This window comes from Prinia subflava, chromosome 1 (genome assembly GCF_021018805.1).
Source record: "Prinia subflava isolate CZ2003 ecotype Zambia chromosome 1, Cam_Psub_1.2, whole genome shotgun sequence".
NCBI classification, from domain to species: Eukaryota; Metazoa; Chordata; class Aves; order Passeriformes; family Cisticolidae; genus Prinia; species Prinia subflava.
Window position 1 is genome coordinate 39797674 of NC_086247.1, and position 20507 is coordinate 39818180.

Sequence of the window (20507 nt, forward strand, 5' to 3'; positions counted from 1 at the left end):
TCCAAGTATTTGGAATGGACTGGAATGATCCAGCAACTTTAACAAGAGTGCCTGAATAGCCTAACACGTCTCAAAATTAGTAAGAATCGTGACTTGTGAGCCGTAAGCCAGGAGATTTAATTCGGTGGTGAAGGCATCTGACCCGATGAGGACAGACGAGCCCCGGCTAACCGTGCCGTTTGCTATATTTGTGCTGATTTTCCTGCCTTCCCGTGACTTAGCCTTTTATATTTTACCTATTTAAGAATACCGTAATTTCCTTTTCCCCCCGGGCCTTATACCACAGCACAAGGCGCCCGCCCGCCCGCGCCCCTCCCACCGGCCCCCGCCGCCCTCCCGCGCCGCCTCCCGCCCCTGGCCCGTGTCCCGCCGGCCGCCCCGCAGCCCGGTGCATGTGCGGCAACAACATGTCGGCTCCTCTCCCCGCCATCGTCCCGGCCGCCAGGAAGGCCACGGCCGCCGTGAGTGCGGGCGGGGGCGCGGGCCGGGAGCGCCGCCGCCCCGCTTTGTTGGCGCGGCGGCCGCGGGCGGGGGGCTGAGGGCTGAGGGGATGGCGGGCGGCACGGCCCGGCCCGGCCCGGCCCCGGCGGGTCTCTCCCGTTCCCTCCCTGCCAGAGGCGGGCCGGGCTCGGCACCTGGAAGGTCAGCGGTGCCGCGGGGAGCGGCCGCTGATGGCGGCGGGGCCGGGGAGGGGAAGTGAGCCAAGCGGAGTTTTCTTGGGAGAAAGTGGTGCCGTGCTCCGAACTGTGCCTGACCTTGGCCGGGCGCCTGGGGCTCGTGGGCGAGGTGCGTTTGGTTGTTCAGTGATCCTAAACCTCTACCTTTGTTGTCTTTTTTGTTGTTGTTTTATTTCCCTCAGGTCATTTTTCTTCACGGATTAGGAGATACCGGGTGTGTATTCTGATCTATTGCATACTCAGTAGCTATTATACTTTCAAATATAATCTGCATATTTTAAGCACGTGAGCCGTTAAAATTTACTTAAGCTTCTTATTTTGCCCTTTACTGAATGCAGCACCCAACGACAGGCAAAACTTCATGGGTCCTGCAATGATGGTGACAACTATTTATTAAAATTTTCCACCAAGTCCTCGACAACTTTACTCACCTAATTTGGTCTGAATGTGATCTCTCTTTTGTCCCTGAGACAAACTTTGTAGTAAAAGAAGTCTGTGGTTTTCTGATCATTTGCTTTCCTGCGAGTGGGTTTCTGTTATTCCTGTTTGTCTAAAGGTAGAGTTCTTTTTGATTCCAGGCTTGTGGATTGTTGGTTTGCCCATAGCTGCAGTTGGTCTGTGGTTTCTTCATCAGTATGTTGTACTGACACTAAAATCCAGACCTCTTTGATCTGTATAAGCAATCTCCAAAGTAGTCACCTAATGTCTACAGGTTTCTGTCTCTGAAATACAGCCTTCAGACTCCAAAAAACTCCACCCAAATAAAATGTCTAATGCCCTGTTGCCTTGTTCCTATTATTTCCATGTTTGAATAGAAATGGAAAGAGTAGGGAATTTCTGGGAAGAATTCTAGCTCTGGTGTAATGTTTCTGTTTGAAGCTTATGTGTGCCCAGAAATAAGCATGCATTCACTAAAGCCATTGACTAACAAGAGAGTGTTGAAGCCTTTTTAGTGGAAGACTTTAAAGGAATTGGCACTTAGATACTGAAAATAAGTAGTGTGAATGCTTTGTCTGTTGTGCTCCCTTGTGGCTAAAATTACATAATTTTTGGAAGAGCTTTTTTTTTTGTTATCTGGAACTCGAATGTTGCCTCTAGGTTGAAACTTGCCATGTTATTTTTTCCAAAAAACTAACAGAAATTAGCTGTCTGAATTGAAACTTGCATAACCTGGGCGTTTAGTAAGTTTAAAAAGCGTCAAGTCCATGCACTTGGCAGTGTTCTACAAGTGGAGGTTTTGCTCTGATTTGTTCTGCTGACACACAACACGCCTTGTTTGCATTAACCTTCCTCATTTCTGCTGGTAGGGCCCAGATGAGGCAGCAGCACTGCCTGCATCTTGGCACCAAATGTTCAGCAAGTGATTGCAGGATCTTTGGAGCTTTTGGAATTTGAAATCAGCTTGATGTTGGTTTTGGCAAGGGGTGAAAAACAGAGACTTTTTCTTTAACCTAAGTTGTATTCCCTAGGCAAGGTGGCATTTCCATTTCAGTGTCAGAGCTAATGCACAGCCTCAATCTTGCAAATGCACTGAGCATACTGGAATGTCTGCATTTGACGAGACATGACATGTCTGTGGAAACACAGTGATTTGGGTGTATTTCTTCTTCTAGTCTGGTGCAGATTAGATTGGACAGACTGCCTTTGACAGACTGCTGTTTGGGGTTTTTTTAAGTAAAAGCTGTAGTAGCAACCCAAAAAATTGTCTGAAGCAAACCTATTAACAATTTTATAACTTCCCCCAGCTTAAACTGACCTGTTCCACTTCACATAAATTTCTAAATTGATCACTTCCATTTACCAGCTGTATTTTCCTTACTCTGGAAAGTGTCTAACAGAGGTTACATGCTTTTTTTTTTTTTTGTCTTAGCTCCTATTTAATGGCACTTAAAGATTGGTACATACTTGTAAAAATCTGAACCAAAAGTGCAATGTAGAGAATTGTTCTAAGGAGTCAGCATTAATAGGTACACAATGTTGTTTTCCAAATTTGTCAAATTAGTCTTTGTAATTGGCTAAAAAATGTCCCCAAATGCTTATCTATTTTTTTCTCAGTCGTATTTCTCCTTTAGATTCTTACTCAACCTTCTGTGTTACTGCAAATATTGTGCAAGTCATATTTCCTGCACTTTGTTAGTAACATATCTGAAAGTACTGATAGGAAGTCAGTGATACAGGAAGGCTGAGATAGAGTCAGTGCTTCAAATGTCTGTGATGTCAGTGTGTTGGAAATGCCTTCAACTTCAGTTAGCATACATTAATTAACTTTTCAGGGTGATTTTAAAACTAAACCAAATATGCTTTTATGGCTGGTCTGCTGTTGGTCTGATTAGTTCAACTGTATCGCTGATGAATTTGTTAGAGGTGTTTTCTGCTTAGAATCAAATTTCCAGTATCTAATTTAGTGGGTGAGTTAGGAATACTAAACAATGAGAAAAATCAGGAAATGCAGGTGCTATTGAGTGTTCTGGAAAGCCAAGTGCAGTGGTTGTGCATGGGTTGAGATTTGGGTCAAGGTCAGCTCCTGTCTAGATGAAGCCTGGAGTGAGCCTTGACCTTACAGTCTCCAGTGTTCTGGTTTGGAGGAAGCTCATTTACTCACCTGCTGTGCAGATCTTGTTTTGTTATGAGCATTCATATACAGTATCTGCTTGAGATTAAAAAGCTCCTGCAATCTGGGGTGTTTTCAGGCTCAGGACTGCCTGAATCCAAGAGCATCCAAGCTGAGCTGAAGTTAATAGGGCTGATTGATTGGGTTGGCTCCATGTGGAGTTAGCCTAGGTGTCAGTTTGCTGCCGTTCCACATCAGGAAATGTGGTTCACAGAATGCCAAGCTGGCTGTCAGGAAAGTTGTCTTAACTCTGCAGGAGCAGCAAAGCAGCCTCTGAGCTGCCTGGAAGCAGGATACCTGTGTGCATCTGCTGTGGCACACAAATTAATAAAGCCAGACAGATAGGGAGTGGGCTTTGCCTGGAGCCAAAGTGATATTTCTCTAGCTGCGCCACAACTGTGGCAGCCAAATTAGATCAAATCTTCCTGACTGTATATATGCCACAAGAATTCAAGGGCTGAACAAACCTTCTAAGTTTAGTACTACATTCATAGTATACGGTGGTTTACGTAAACACTTTCTAGAAGTGTGTTTATATTGATCTAATTCAGCATGTTTCATACTTGATCTGCGCTGATGCACCAACTGGGAAATAAGAGCTAAGCCAAAACGTGAACTGAATATGTTTTTGTTAACAGGCACGGATGGTCAGAAGCTCTTGCCGGTATCAAGAGCCCCCATGTGAAATACATTTGCCCTCATGCGTAAGTTTGTAACTTTCTTGTTTTACCTTTTGGTATGGAGACATCATCTGTTAAGACACTTGCACAGATGTCAGAGAGACAACCCAGAAGAGTATAGTAACAGGCTATCTACTCAGAGATAGTATCTGGCTATCTCGGCATTTTGGTTTTTTTATATGATGCTATTAAACATTTGGGTTTTTTTCAGGAAATTCTGTGTGATTTACTTTGGGGCAAAATTGTATTTTTATTTGTAATTTGGTTCTGGTACCTATTCAGACTGAAAACATATTTGGAAAGTTTTAGATACAAAGTTATATCATTTTGACTTTTTTTTTCCAGTGGATTGGGTTGGTTGTTGGTTTCTTTCTCCCCCAACAGTATTCTGTAAAAAAACATTTTATCAAGGGCTGGTTTTTTTTGTGTGTGTTTTACTTGCCATTACACATAATTTGCATTAGCTACATGTACTTAAACTTGGGGGTGTGTATAGTAGATTGAAACTTGCTGTAGGTTACAAAGAAATTTAAAGATTGACAGGATATTTTCAGCAAATAATGCCATTTGAGCTTTCTTTGTTTGCCATTTGAGAACTGAAATACTTCTAAGCATGGTCAAGCATCAGTAAATAAGGCAATAAGATCTATCTACTATTGACTTGGTGGTAGAAAAACTAATAAAGTATAATCTTTATTTTAACACAAAATTCAGATTGTCTCCTGCTCCAGTGGTCTTGGCAGACATGGAGCAAAGATGATAGGGAGAGAAGGAAGCAATGTTTTGTTGTATTACTGAGCTGTGGTTTATTCATTTGTTTTACCCCATGGCCAAGCTTTGCTGAACCATTCAAAAGGAGCTTAGCAATGTCTGCTGTTTTCTGTGCTTGCCTTTTGTCTTCCTTCAGTCCTTCCCACAGAACTTACGCTGCTCAGTTCCTGTAATTAAACTAAGGCAGATTTGGTCCATGGCGTGATCCACTGAAGCTGCCTTGCTGTGCTGAAAGCTGGCACACAGCAGCAGTGGTGGGAAGGAGCCCAGCACTGAAGGCAGCACTGCCTAAGCACGTTCAGCTGCACAGAAGCACACGAGGCCAGGCTCCACCAGTGCTGCTCTTGGCTGCTTCCTGCTGATGCTGCTGTGCCTTAGTCCACTGAATATGTGAATGGAACTGTGATAAATAACTCCTAATATCAAATAAGTAAATAGATGTGTATTGAACATATGTGTATGAGATATATGCACCTGCACACACACACATTTAAAGCAGACCATTAACATTTTGCTTGCTCTCCACAGAGAGTGGTAATTCAACCCTGAATATTAAATGTGCTTGGGCTGGCAGGTTGCAAGAGAGTTTCTTCAGCAGATGCTGCAAAGCAGCTAATGTTAATTACTGCTTAAAAGTAAGACAGTTAGAGGATATGTGATTTCATGATGTTACTCTGTCTGCATTATTGAATTTCAGTATATATCTTATGTCAGGAGTGTTCATTCTCATTTCTAGGCCAGTTATGCCTGTTTCTTTGAACATGAACATGTCTATGCCATCATGGTAAGTATTTGTTCCAATGCAGATGGTTCTAATCAAATCATATCTGGGACTATGAACTAATTGTTCTTAATTTAAAATCATGAACAACCTGAGTAGCTGGTTTTAATCACATGCAAGTGTAAAAATCTCTTTGCTTTAGTTCTGTTCTTATAAAAGGGCTGTCATGAGTACACTAATTATCCTTTTGTGTCTGTGGTAGTGATTATTCCTCAGGACTAATCTGTATATTTTAGAACAAAACTCCATTTTATATTACAGGTAGGGTCTATAGTATACATTATGTGTGAATTCACAGTAGAAGTAGAGATTGGAGTGGAAATGTTATTACTACTAGTGAATAATATTTTGTGGGTTGGTTGGATATGTAGAAACTGTTCTTAAGAACATCTATTTTTAATAGAGAACAAGAAGAATATAGTAGATTTCAATTATCTTTAACCAGTCTTCAGTTTTATTGGATTCTGGGCTTTCCCCACTCCCCCTTAAGTAACTTGTGTTTATTTTTCTTGTATTTCTTCAAACCGTATTTTAATTTGTACATGCAGCAAAATTCCTGCTAATATTTTTTGAGCAAATACCAAAACTGTGCTGCCTAATCTGCAGTAAATTACAGAAGATGTCAAAACTCAGAAAAGCCTTGTTGACTAGATCTAGTCTTTTAAGCCACGTTCACAGATTGTGCACTGTTTCTTGTGATCTATGGGTAGCTGGTACTAAATAATATGACAGCTAACATTTTTGCCTGGAAAACATCCCAATTTCATTATTTGTGTATTAAGGAAGTGGAATGGATGCTCTAATGAGTAATGCTCTTGTTGATGTTTTTGTAAGGTTTGATATCATTGGACTTTCTCCAGATTCACAGGAAGATGAAGCTGGGATCAAGCAGGCGGCAGAGAATGGTATACTTAGGAGTATTTTTTATGTCTTAAAAGTACTTCCAGGTATTCTTGAAAAGGAACTATCAACCTGAAACAGTTTTTCCAAAGATAATATTTTTGGGGGGAAAAGGATATATGTATATGGTATTATCACTGACCAAAGTTTAGCTAGATGAATTGTTCATTGTTTGTTTTTTAACTTTATTAGTATGTAGAGTAATTCACCAATATAAGAAACACTTCATACTCTAAAATATGGGAACAAGTGCAGGTTTTTTTTAAGAGCTTTTGGGTAGTGCAGCAGGTCAGAGCAGTGTTAGCATCCTGTTGTCTTGCTTTTACTTGGAAGAGGATACCATCTTCTCAGCACTGGTGCTTTTGCAAGACCAATTTGCATGTTTTCCTCTTTGGAAATGATACAGTGGCACTGAAATTTCTGACTGTGCTCCAGATCTTCTGGTACTTTTAATGAATAGCAGCCTAGGTTTTCCTTTCACTAGCTTTCTCTTGATGCCAGGAATAAGGCATCTTTCCTCTTCTGGACTTTCTAGAGAATGGAGTGGATTTTAATGTCTGGCCTTTATTTATGTTACAGTTAAAGCACTGATAGATCAAGAAGTAAAAAATGGAATTCCTTCTAATAGAATTATTCTGGGAGGCTTTTCTCAGGTAAGGTATGATTGGAAAGAACTGTTGTCTTTTTTCTAGGGAAGTAACCCAGCTTTATTAACTTGGGAAACCCAGACACTTAAATTGAAATCAGCTGATGTTAGAGGACAAAAATTTTAGGGTGTCAATTTTTATTTGCTTTAACAAATGAAGTTTTTTTGTTTTGTGCAAATAATTACTGTTCACAAGAACTTGAACATGCCTGTGTAAAAAAGGTACTAAAATAAATAGTCTGATTAAAATCTTTGTGCAAATAACCCACATAGTTTTGCTTGAAATTTTTGGTAGTATTTTTAATTGAATTTGGTAGCTATTTGGTGGTCTGGATTTGTTTGGGAAATCTTTTCCTTCATACTTGTAAGGCATCTGTGGTAGGTAGGTTAGTAGATTAATTGGTCCATACATCAACTCCCCCAGTCTGCATGCAAATAAATTAAATATTAAAGTAGTGATAATACTTCTGGGGTTTTTTGACAACTGTTACAGTTTTGCTGTAATTTGCTGGCTTACTTCTGAGTTGAACACATGGACTTGGAGGGGAGGAGAAAAAGCAAAACAAATGTCGTACATAAATACTGGTTTTAGTTGTTGGCTCTAAAGAAGAATAGATTGCAATAGGAAAAGACTTTTAAAGGAGAAACCAGAGATTTTGAAGCAAACATTAACAATAACTTTACAGTTATTATTCTAATACTTATATCTCTTTATTTTAGGGAGGTGCTTTATCATTGTATACAGCTCTTACAACACATCAAAAATTAGCAGGTGTCATAGCCCTCAGCTGTTGGCTTCCTCTACGGGCCTCTTTTCCTCAGGTATTTGTTTCTTTCCTAAGACGATTTGCACTTGGGGAATGAGTATATCTGAAGATTGAATCTTGTGCAAGAGTTAGTGGTCATCGGTTTTACTGGATGGTGACTGTTGTTTGATAATTTGGAAGATTTTAAAATAGAGCCCTAAAATTTTAGATTTTGTTGAGTAAGGAAAACGAAGAAACACTCAGTAGCTATTTTTGCTTAAAATGACACTACTAGAAAATTTAAAGGATATAACAAATTTTTCCTTGAAGGTTAATTTTCTATCTGCCATTTGTTCCATCTGCAAGGCACTATCTCACTAGAGACTGGGTGTTTGAGCAAAGTTTCAGCGTTTTTTACTTGGCCAGAAATTATGACTTTCTGTTATAAATTTTTTTTGCCAAAATTTTATTTAAAGGTCTTTGAGATTAATGTGTTGTCAGGTACAGAGCTTATTTCATGAGAAGCTGCTTGCAGACTATCCATTGTACTATTTCCCCTCAGAATTCAATTTGCTTGTCATGCCACAGGGTGGATGGGGTGCCATGGGGTTATTTTATTTCGAAGGTGGTAGCCTTATCCCCACTTCGTGTCTCTCTCTTCTCTTCTCCTGTCTAATTCCACCTCTCCCAGGGCCCTATCAGTGGTGTCAACAAGGACATTGCTGTTCTTCAGTGCCACGGGGACTGTGACCCTCTGGTTCCTGTCATGTTCGGTTCCCTCACAGTTGAGAAGCTGAAGACCATGATAAATCCAGCCAATGTAACCTTCAAGACTTACTCTGGCATGATGCACAGTTCATCTCTTGAGGTAATTTTCTCAATACACCCCCTTTTAGCTGGGTATAGTTAATTCTTGACCCTCAAAACTGATGCTTATAGGCTTTCGGGGCAGGGGATATAGTTTGTTTGTTCAATTGGTTTTGTTTTTGTTTGGTTGGTTAATTTTTGTTTGTTTGTTTGGGTTTTTTTTAATTAATAAGTGCTTTGTGCTACTTATTTTGGTGAGTAACTGCATTCTGGGCTAAAAAAGCATCTGAAGCAAAAGTTTATATAACTAGTGAGAACTTCCTTGTAAGACTGTATTTTAGGGACTTGGCAACTTGGTCTATAAAATGCTCCCTTTCCCAAATTTTTACTATTTGCTTAGTGAAAATAACTAATTAAAATTGAAAGACAAATTCCTATAGCATAAATAAAAGATGGTATTTTGGAGAGAAGAATCCTGGTAGTTCTGTGGAGGGAGACATGGAAGGAATAGGGAGGGAGGGCTGACACTATGGAAGAGGCAGCCTCAGAACCTGTATTTATGGCTCTGGCTCAGCAGCCAGCTGAGCTGATTCAGTAACTTCCTGCTGCCAGAAAGGGGTGGACTCTCTCTGCTCGTGATCTTGTGGCCCTCACTTCCTCCTTGTACCAGCTCTGGGGCAGATCAGAAACTTCCTTCAATCATCTGAATTTGCTAAAATGGCCAAAGCTGCAGCCTTCAGTGTTTGCAGCTGCAGGGGGCTGGAGCATCACAACACACACAGAGCAGGTAACAGGAGCAAGAAACCAAAGAGAAGGCAAAGAACAGATTTGCTATTCCTCAGCAGCAGTAACACTGTTAATTTAGATTGTTGTATCTTGTGGGAACTGCAGCTTCGAACAACTTTGTAACTTTCCTAGAGTGGTCTTGCAATTCGACTGCAAAATTGCTGAGTTGTTACACAAATATATTATTAATGTGTTCTTTCTTACAACAGTGACTTAATTTAAAAAAATGACCATGGATTAGTTTCTCAGTCTAGTTTGCTGTATTGCTTTTCCTTAAGGAAGGAAAGAAAGCATGCTGAAAATGAAAACTGGCTTTTCATGCTGCTGCTAACTTGTAAAAGTTTAAAGTATACAGGAAGCTAAGGCCTTAGCTACATTGAAACCATATACATAGTCAGCCTGGTGCTATCAAGATCATTTCATAATTAATTCCTAGCTTGCCTGTTCAACTTCAGAGGGAGAGAAAAGGTAGTCTCTGCTTTTTTCTTGTATTTTAGCCTCTTCTGAGTGCATAGTGCCGTGAAGTTATCAGCCTTGACTTGTGTGCAGAGTGGTAATCAAGTAACTAATTGCTCAATATTTCTAGACCAGCTGCTCATTATAACTCAAATGTTCAAGCATGATTTAGTATAGCTAATTATGTAGTGGTAGAGGACTTCAACTAATATTTCCTTTTATCTTTAAACAGGAGATGATGGATGTAAAACAGTTCATAGACAATCATCTACCTCCCGTAGACTGAGCTGATCTGTGAGAAGCCTTCTGTATAAATACACCAGCATCAACTGTGGTAGAGCGTTAAATCTTTTCATATGCCTGATAGGAAACATTATTTTAATACCTGCAGTGTTACTACTGTGTTGCAAATTTATACTTACAATGAAGATTAAGTAATACACACGTACAAGAAACGATAATCCTTTAGTATTTATCACCCAGTGGTGGGAAGGATGTGAATGAGAGAACTAGGTAACAATGAGAGAATGTAACAATTTAAAGATGTCTGATTATTTTTTTTCTGGATTGCAGAATTTCAAACTATTTGTACAAGTAATAAAAAACCTAAATTTAAGTGAGCAACATAGATGTGACCTGTTTAGTTTTACTTGAGATGTGATTTGTTCTTAATACTTACTGAAAACATATGACAATGTTTCTTTTATGTAATGAATGCACAAAGAACACAACATAAAACAGAGAACATGTAATATAGTGGGCATATGATGGCAGAATAAATGCTACCAAGGATAAAGCTTTAAGGATTATATGTTAATTGTTTAACAGATAAGGAGGGTTATTCTATAGTGGTTAGAAGTCAGCAAAGGTATTTCTTATATTAAAACCACCTCAATTTTAAAATGTCCATATAGATAAATACTGTGGAAATTCTAAAGGGACTCATTCTTTCTTAGCGTGTTGTTTGTCACTTATTGTCTTTTTTCTTTTAAACTCAATGCAAATGTTGACTTAGAACAGAATGCAGTAGAAGTGCATGGGATTCGAGTTTCATTAAAAAAATTCTTGTTTTCATACTGAATATTCATCTGATGCTTTAGTTGTTTTAGTTTTCATTTGTTTATGTATTTAATGTGAACAACTACAAAATATTGGTTTGATTTTTTTTCTGCTTTGGTGTAAATAACTGAAAATAGTGCAGCTGGGTAGTTCTGTGTATTGTTGAGCTCTCATCTTTAACACACTCTTATTTGAGTTATTTTTTAATAGAAATGTAAGTGCAATTGGGATATAACTAAACCTTAAAGTGATACTTTTAGATGATACTGTGTAATACTTTCTCTTATTACAATGTGAGATTTGATTTTTTTTTTTATAGGAACAAAGCATTTTATTTTCAAATCTATCCTTCTACATTTCCCCAGATCATTATAGCCTAGGAATATGAAGGGAATAATCCTGGGGAAAAAAGAGTAAATTTACAAGATACAGAATGTTTCTTCTTTCAGAATCTTAAAATTGTAGAATGCGTGGGTTTGCAGGAGTTGATGCACACTCAATAGCTTTTTTCAGTTAAGAGCCATAATTTACTGCTGGAAACAGCTGCTCTGTAGAGTTCAGAGGCTGTCAGCACACTAGGAATGTTTAAACAATGCACTACACTTTTTACTGCATAATTTGCTGCATAACAATGTTCTATCCTGTAATATGCTTTCAGTCAAAGAGTATTTCTATTTTGGGTGTATCTGTCATGTTGGCACTGTGCATTTAAGGTACTTTTCCTCTCCCAGGGGTCCTCTTACAGTGTGTGTGGATTTACGTCAGGTATCTGCCAGTAGAAATACATACATGAGGAATTGCACCTTTATCTCTCTCCTTTAACATTGCTGCTGCCAGAGATCTGACCTGTTTACCTAGTCTGTGTTACCAGTTTTCAGTGCTTTTTATTTTTAATGTTGCACTTCATTTTTAGGAAGCTGCTTCTTTTCTAATTCAGTTTCTCTGGATTATTAAACATCTCTTAATATGTAAAATTGAAAAGGAGTTTTTTCTCCTAAATGGTAATGAAACTGTTTTAGATATTCCATCTGTGTAGTTGAGGGCATTTTTATTAACTTTGAAGTTTAATTAATGATTTCTCTCAGTCACTTTCTTCTATAGATCTGCCAATTTGTCTTTCAGTTAATTTAGTTCACAGAAGAAACCATAATATTCTTACTGTAGTTGTGCCAAAATTCTCTTGAGAAAACATTATGTCCTAGCTTGGAGTCATTCCCAAATTGCATTAGCTGATTTTGCAATTCTACTGAATTGCAGTCGTGGTAAGCAAACTATATGTTATTTCTCCTAGTTTTTAGATTTATCTTCATTCCCCTGTTGTCCAAATAATTCCTGGAGTATTGGTGTGTTTCCAAAGTTCTTGCACAAGCTTCTAATTTTTCCTTCATTATTTTCATGTTCTGTTTGTAGATTTGTTGATGACTCTGTTCATCTGGCTTAACTTTTAATTGACTGTGTGCTCATTTCACATATTTTTCCTTCTGTGAGAAATGGTGTAAAAAAGTATTTCTAAGGTGTTAAAATGAGATCTGCCCTAGCTTTCTTCTGTGTTAGCTTCATAACACTTTTTTCAACTTGGTGAACAGTGTTTACAGTTTGTGGTCACATTCTAGTATTAAAAACTCTAATCCAAGTCAACTTCAACTGTCACTGTCATGATGCTTTCAGATGTTTTTCTAGAAATGCTTTTTATGTGTTAACTTTGTTCAAAATTCAGCTATCATAACAAGATTCTTTTTCATATTGTTGTTTTGCTGCTTGCTTTATCTACAAAGAGCTGTGTTACGAAAGTCAGTATAAGTAAATGCTTTGACTTACTTTGAATTTCTGTATTCTAGGAAGAATTCTCCTCATTTTTTTTTCTTCAGGAGTCTATGTTTATATTGTAGTTGGCATTTCTTAAAGAGCCCAGAAGCTAGAGGAAACTTCAAGTCTTTGTGTCGTCTCATATTACACTGTATGTTGAGCTGTCTTTTGTAACTTCCCAGCTCGTTTGAAAGCTGGTATGATCTTATAGTTGAACTTCTTCACTATCTGGAGTGATTTGATGCTGGGATTGTTGTTATAGTGCTTGTACTTGAGGCTGAATAAGAGCTCAGTCTGATGGGGGAGTTCTCATAGCATTCTATTAAAACGGAGAAGTTGGGCTGTCAGTGTTCTAAATATGAATGTCCTATCCTCATAAACTACAATTTGAAACTGTCCAATAATGTTTATTTTTTGTAATGTTAGACTTTCCACCAGAGAAAATGATGTCTATCAAACCTGTGAAAGCATTGATAAGAAAATACCTTGCTTGCAGATCAGTTTGTTTCAATGGGTATCTAGTTCCTTAATGTGTTCTTAATTTCAAAATGGTACTTCAATTGGACTGCAGTTTTATGCTGTCAGAAGTCTGACTTCTTGTTGGAATATGTTGCCCACTTTTGAATAAACATGTTGAGTTGCATATTATAAGCCAAATTTTTCAGGTGTTCTTCAGGTAAAACTTTACTGGGGTCTGTACTGTGGTGAGGGCTGTATGATTTGATCTCTTTGTCCTATCTTGTATAATTACAACACAGTAAATTGGTAAAAGTACTGTACACTGTAACTGGTATTAGAACTGTTAATTAAAACATGTTCTCTCTATTGGAGTATACTGCACGTCATTGAAGTCATTTGGATGCATCTTTTATAGTAGAGGTGCCATTTGGGTTGATGGATATGACTGAGGGCAAACTGTAAGATGTTAATGAAGCCATATGTACAAGACCTGTGTCTCTTAAATTCTGGAAACAAATATTGAACACTTACTCCTTGTGTTAAGAGATATAAGCCATTGATATTTATTATAAACATCTAAAATGCAATTTATTTTACTAATTTTATTTATAAGAAAACTTAAGTTTAGAAATTATTTCTGTACTAGGGAAAATGTAAAAGCTTTCCATTTTTATTCATTGTGAAATAAATTTCCATTGGTAGTTGGGCAAGTACTGAAGATTTTGTTAATGCTTACCTGAAGGAAGTTGAGCTTTTACATGCTGTCAACAGGCACTCTAGAGGCTCCTTGAAAATGTGTTGCATGGTAATGTATGCATACTATAATACAGAAGAACAATGATTTCTAGTTCTAAAAAGAAAATCACTTGCCAAGTTAGGTTTTGCTCCTTTGTTGAAAGAATCCTAAGTATGATTGGAGGGTGGTTTTCATATTCTGGGTGAATTTTATTTTAACTTATTTTCTTGGAATTTGCAATAATTCTGAAAGGTGAAAGAAATTAAGGTATTTTCTAGTAGAGTTACTCTAGGACACTGAAGACCCAAAGTTTTCTCACTCTGTATTGCTGCACCTTTCTCTGGGTGTTTGGTGTTGTTGGAAAGGCTTTGAAGTTGATTAAGTTTTGGCATACACACCACTTAACAGATTTGTTAAAGAAACAATTTTCAGGTCAGGGGTTACATGTGCTATTTAGTTTAATATTTGAAGGTGACTAGTGCTATACACATGGTGCAGGACATTCCAGAGAAAATGTGGGATCATCTGGGAAGTGAGGGAAGCGGGTCTGTGTGTGGTAAAGGCAGATTTCCCCCTTCAAGCAGCTTAAAGCATCTAAAGGGCTGCTTGTCTCCACAGACTGCAATGTTCAACAGTCAGTGTGGAGTACAGTGAGGAATTTCATGGATGTATGGGAATGTGTGGTAGATGCAGTGCTCTATGTGAATATGTTGTGGCAAATCAAGAATAGCTAGTAACCATAAAGATGCAATATTACACAAGTAATCAGCCAGCTTATATTTTTTGAAAAATATTTTGAGTAATCTTCAGTTTCTATTTACTTTCAGCCCTGGCATCCCTGATAAGGTAATTGTGAGAAAAACTGCCTAAAACTAACATAGTAAAAACCCCCAGAAGAAGACAATGTAGTGTATTAAACTTTATCAAATATAGTATGAGAGTAGTGGTGTAAGTGAAGAACGTGACTCAAGAAGTTTCCAGAATGTCTGTTGCTTAAATTGAAAATTGAAAATGTGATTCTTTGGAGATTAATAGCTGTAGAACAGATTCTCTCCCTTCCTGGCCCACCCCCCACCTCCCACCTTTTTTTTTTTTCCCCTCCCTTTTCATTGCTTGCCACTCTCATCTTGCCACATTTGCCTTTGGGATAACAGATTTTATTAATTCTCTTTGAGTTGAACAGGTACCTTTGATGTAGCTGATTGAAGTTGATTTAAACAAAGTACTTGTATAATTTAATGGCCATCCACAAAGTGAACCAGTAGATAATGCGAGTTTTTTTAGGACCAATTACTAGAAAAGAGCAACCTATTGCCTCCTCTTTTTTTATCTGCAAAAGAAGTAAAACTTTAAACTTCCAGCCAGTTTGCTGAGGTGTAGTGAACTTGCTTCAGGCATCCAAGTGGGAGGTTTAGCTTGTGAGGAGAAGAGAGACTTCTCCCGTCTAAGGTTTGTTTTAAAGAGCTACTCCTCTGTATTAACAGATGGAGCAGATGGAGTCTGAATGTTCCTAAGTTGTGAATACAAGCAAACTCCTAAAGTAGTTAGTGCTTGAAATAATTTGCTAGCTGTGTTGTAGTGTTTGAAATTATCAGAGTGGATCTTTAAAAAGCTTAAATATTTTAAGTCTATATCGAAAAAATAGATAAATTTGCCACAGAATAGAGAAATCTAACAAACTCTAAAGCTCTAGAAACTAAAATAGAAGTAAAAAAACCCCAAAACATTAGCTTAATTTTTTTTATATTTAAATGCCTGCAGTTACTGCTTCTAAGTTGTAGAAAGTGAGTACATTTTGAAAATGTAAACAGCATTTTGAAAAAGTAAATTAAAAAAGCCCAGTCCATCTGTTGTATGGCTATAGAACAACTAATCAAGATGTTTATTGCTATTTCAGAAAGTTTTGAAGAAAATCTTGTTAGGAGAAATTTGAACTTCTGTTTGCTATAGCTCCCCTTATGTGTTTGTGATTGGACTCATCTCTCCTTCCTCTCCAAAGGTTGGGGACCACTTGGCTCCTTCAGACCAGCTGAGACTCTGTTTTGGAAGATCTAAGACGTTGCACTCAGGGCTCAGATAAAGAGGAGAGAGTTAATGGCCATAACATGGTTACATAAAACCTTTTGCAATGCTGTGAAAGTTGTATTTTGCACGGTTGTGTTACTACCCAATTAGAGGAGCTTTTTCCATACAAAAAATCAGTCCTGAAAATGTGGGATTTTAAGTGCCTTGGTAGCAGTTTCAAGATTCTTTTCTTTAAATTCTGTAGTAGTGAATGTGCTACTGTGTTGCCACTCCTGCCCCAAATTTATGAAGATGCTGTCTTGTATCAAATGAGACTAGTCAGTTAAAATCAACATTATTTTGTAAGTGCACTCTTTTAGGAAGAGTCATCTCTGCCTGCTAAGTCTTAGAATTGTAGAAAGTCCCATGGTCCAGAAAATGAGAGTTAGACACAGGCTTTCTGCAGGAGCAGGTGTGCACTACCCTTTAGAAAATGTTGCAAAAAAAATGGTGAGGATGTGCCATAACATCCATAACAAGTGCAGTGCTATGAGCAGTGTGGTATTTCTTCTTTCTAATGTGTTAATGTAGGAGAAAGATGCTAATCAGAAAGGAAAAGTTCAGTTTGGTTGCTTTTCCCTCTCCTGCTCTTCTTTGGACTTGGAATGACACGTTATAGAAGAAATTGGTGCTGTACAAAGCTGCTTGGTTTAGAACAAGCATGTGGAGTGCTGTGTGTTCCTTTTGAATAAAGACTTGCTGTCCCAAGGTTGGTGGAGCAGCTCATATAAAGAATTTGGTTAGCACTGGTTCAGTTAATTGATACCATTCAGGGATTGTAGCATAAAATATAAATAATGTGAGCTGTATTATGTTTGCTTTTAATGCATTGACTTGCAAAAAATAAAAAAGGATATGCGTTGCCATCTGATTATTCTTTGATTTCCCTACTGAAACATTTCTCTGATGCTACTTTTTTAAGATTAGATGTTAAATAAGTGTGATGTGCTTTGCCTTTTATAAGTGCTCTCATGGGATTTAATTTATAATTGTCAGTTTCTCACCTGATACATTTTGGATGTTAATAGATTTCATCTGCATTTTGAACTCTTTCCATGCATTTCCAGTGAAGTAGGTGTTGAATTGTATTTTTAAAAGAAATTTTAGGAAAGTCTGGATGGCTTCATTCCAGAGTTTAAATACACTTAAACTAACCAAACTGAGTGATTTGAGATTTCTAGGTTTGTGATTGTGTTGACCCTGACCTAACATGCACCCAGTGTAGAACACGTACAAGTTGTTGATCCTGTCGTGTAGCAATAGCTCTGAGCTGCCAACGCCCTGTGTGTTGTTTTTATCATTGATGTGATAGTGGGGAACAATGATGCCAAACTTCATTTGAGGTTAACATCAAGTTAAATACCAGTGTTTGATTGTTACAGGTACTAGGTAACTAAATCTAGACAAAATGGAATTAAACCTGAACTGGCACAATCCCTTAAATGTGAGAAGCAGCATTTTATTTTTGTCTCCCCAAAATCTGCTCCTGAATAAAAAAGTATTATTTTCCTTAAAAAATATTATTTTTGTTCTTGTGAGGTTTTTTTCACCTCCTGATGTGGAGAATAAACAAAAAAGCAGCAGACAAAGTTTCTGTATTCTTGTCCAGTTCATGGCCTAGATCTAACCTGGGGGAAGATCCTGTGTAGGTCCCAAATAATTTTAATTGCTTCCACTACATGCAGGCCTTAGTGTTGGCCATTGTGTCCATTCAGCAGGATGTAGACGTGGCCCAAACCCACCTGTCTCTGCCCTCAAAACACAGGACAGTCTTGCTGCCCAGTGCACGACAGACACGTGTGTTGACGGTTTTTGTCATAGTGACTTCCCTGAGTGTTGTTGGAAGAAAAAGTCTGCCTTGCCTATGCTCTAAAATGTCCATATTTTACAGCCCTCAGTTCACAGCTGGGGCATGCACAGCATTTGACTGCTTACTGATACTGGATTTGAGTGGCTGGATAAGCACCCTCCTGGATCTTAGGAAGAGATAATCTTCCTGTAACTTTCAGATGTGCCTACTGTTTTTGTGAAGTGAGCACTCCTGTTTTGCAGGAAAATTGGTTTCATGATGCGGTTCTCAATCAAAATTCACAGTAACAAGTAAGTAGCTCAGCTGATGAACAAAATTACATTAGTAATGATGTGTAATATTTATATCTCAAACTTTATAAATGTGATATGTCCCACTGGAACACTCACAAGATTTATACTAGATGTAAGACTTAGAAGCATGGTAGCACACTCAGTGTGATGCTTTGCCAAAGTTTAGCTCCAGCTCTGTTGTACTGCCTCGGCATTTGGATCTTCCAAACTTCACTCTGAAGCTGCAATTTGAAACCCTCGCTCCAATTTATATAAAAGTAACTGTTAAGCCTCTTAAAAATATGTCTGTATAAAAACTCTTTCTGTTAGAGGGGGCAGGGGCTATCCCCCCTCCCTTTGGCGCTAATTAAAACCAAGTGCCTGCTGTAATTCTGAGCCTCCTGCCAGCCGAAGAGAAGCTCGGCTGTAGGAAGGGGATTCGGGGCGGCGTGGTTGGCACTGTGTCAGCGGGTACGAACAGGGGCAGCGTTAGCAGCATTGCTGGGAGCTGGAGAGGGCAGGAGGGTCACAGAATCACAGACTGTCCTGATTTGGAAAGGATCCACTCGGATCACGGAGTCCGGCTCCTGGGCGCTCACAGGACACCCCAAGAATGACCCCGTGGGCCTGAAGAGCCTTGTCCAAACGCTTCTTGAGCTCGCTCAGCCTCGGGGCCGTGCCCAGCGAAGGCTGTCAGAGGTCGGACACCTCACTGTACCTTTGCTGCGTTTGGCGCTGTTCCGGGGGAGCGCGGTGCGCGGCGCCCGCAGCCCCGCCCCTGCTCTCGGCGAGCGGCAGCGCTGCCTGGCTCCCGCGGCCGGCGCTCGACGCGCGCTGCCTGGCGCCGCCCGGGCCGCCGCCGCCATGGCCACGGAGGACGAGATCATCCGCATCGCCAAGAAGATGGACAAGATGGTGCAGAAGAAGAACGCGGTGAGCGCCGGGACGGGACGGGGCGGGAGACGGATCGGCGGCGGTGCCGCGGGTCCCGGCGCGGCCCCGGCCGGCCCCACGCTCCGTCCTTCCCGCGGGCGCGGGGCCTGGCCCTTCCCGCGCCGCGTTTCCCCGCGCTGCCTGCCGGCCTCGGCGCTTTCCCCGCCGCCGCGCTGGCTGCGGCGCCTCCCCCCGGCCCCGTCAGAGGAAAGGGACCGGCTGCCGGTTCTGCTGCCCGGCGGGGCGGCCCCGCCGCCCTCGCTGCAGCGCCTTGGGCCGAGAGGAGGTTCCCGCCCGGGCACCGGCCCCGGCCGGGAGCGGCTGCGCCCTCCGCTTGCTGCGCGCTGGGAGCGCGGTGTGGGCCTGGCGCGGGGAAAGCCTGTCACCCCGGGGAGAACGCCTGCGGGGATGGCCCCCGCACAGGGGCATTGTCGCTTTGAGGTGTGAAAGCCGGAGTTTTAGGTGGGATGTAAAAACTAAGATATGAGTGAAAAGCTCAAACCCAGCTGCGTCAGGGCCAGACTCGGGTGGGTAAACTTCACAAACAGATGGGGAATGTGAGCCTTTTTTCTTTCTTTCTTTTTTTTTCTTTCTTTTTTTCTTTCTTTCTTCCTTTTTTTTTTTTTTTTCCCTTTTTTTTTTCTTTGACTTGCAACACTTCTAATTGTGTTTATTAATCTGGAGAATGACTTGTATCTCAGAACGGAGGAAGAATATAGTTAGGTAGGATTAAATCGGCTTAACTGAAGTGTTATTGTCTTGTATGCCCTTCATACAGAACTCAGATAACAAAGTGTTTATATGATGCCTACAAGCACGTCAAAGTAAGCAAAATCCTAGTGTAGAGCAACAGCCAGATAACTGATCGTGGTTATAGGTAAAATAGCGTGCAAGTAAGTTGTAAACTCTGTGTACTACTTCTTTATCAGGTGGGCACATTGGTACTCTCTGAAAATTCATGTTTGTACATGCGATTGTTGTTCTTCCTGCAAAGTACTATTATATACATAAAGTTAAGGGGTTTTTTCCTATATGTTATGATAATGCATTAAAAGCTTAGTTACAGTAATAGCTCAGAACTCAACACTGTGGAATTCCAGTTTATAGATGTGGTTTTGTTATTGCTTAATACTGGACAGTATGAAGAGCATTATTAATAATATTTGCATATTTATAGAAATACTGATTGTATTAAACCAATGAGGTTTGTTTAGTTCAGAACACAAGCAAAATTACTAAGTACAAGCAAGCCATGCTTCAATCCATGAGGTTCCATAATATGGCATAGTTTAGCTCTGATACATTTGAACTCTCAAATGATACATTGTGGCAGCAAGACCCTTGTCTAGAGGAAAGACTATTTTTTGACTGGCATTTGTTAATTCCATTATTTTTCCCTCTTTGTTTTTATTTCTGTTCTCCATGCCTTTAAGCACAAAAGCATTTGCTGTCTCACTTTCTCTAAAACTGAAGTAGTGGCTCTTTCCTACAAGGTGTTGAAAGGGTG

The 20507-nt window shown here is 39.7% G+C and overlaps 1 protein-coding gene across 5 annotated transcripts in view; it reads left to right on the top strand.

The window, feature by feature from the left end:
• Positions 1-330: 330 nt before the first annotated feature.
• The window catches only part of LOC134548920 (transcription elongation factor A protein 1), a 44104-nt gene continuing 23927 nt past the window's right edge, over positions 331-20507 (top strand). The window contains exons 1-9 of one of the 5 annotated variants that reach the window (XM_063394168.1): positions 331-461; positions 860-891; positions 3927-3992; positions 5476-5523; positions 6355-6425; positions 7000-7073; positions 7787-7888; positions 8504-8680; positions 10094-13566. In XM_063394168.1, the coding sequence (XP_063250238.1) occupies positions 393-461; positions 860-891; positions 3927-3992; positions 5476-5523; positions 6355-6425; positions 7000-7073; positions 7787-7888; positions 8504-8680; positions 10094-10147 (693 nt within the window). In that variant the 5' untranslated portion in view covers positions 331-392 and the 3' untranslated portion in view covers positions 10148-13566. Of the gene's footprint in view, positions 462-597; positions 787-859; positions 892-3926; positions 3993-5475; positions 5524-6354; positions 6426-6999; positions 7074-7786; positions 7889-8503; positions 8681-10093; positions 13567-18520; positions 19001-20507 lie in introns of those variants that run through there. The other 4 variants (XM_063394180.1, XM_063394175.1, XM_063394195.1 and 1 more) reach the window with 4 other exon arrangements.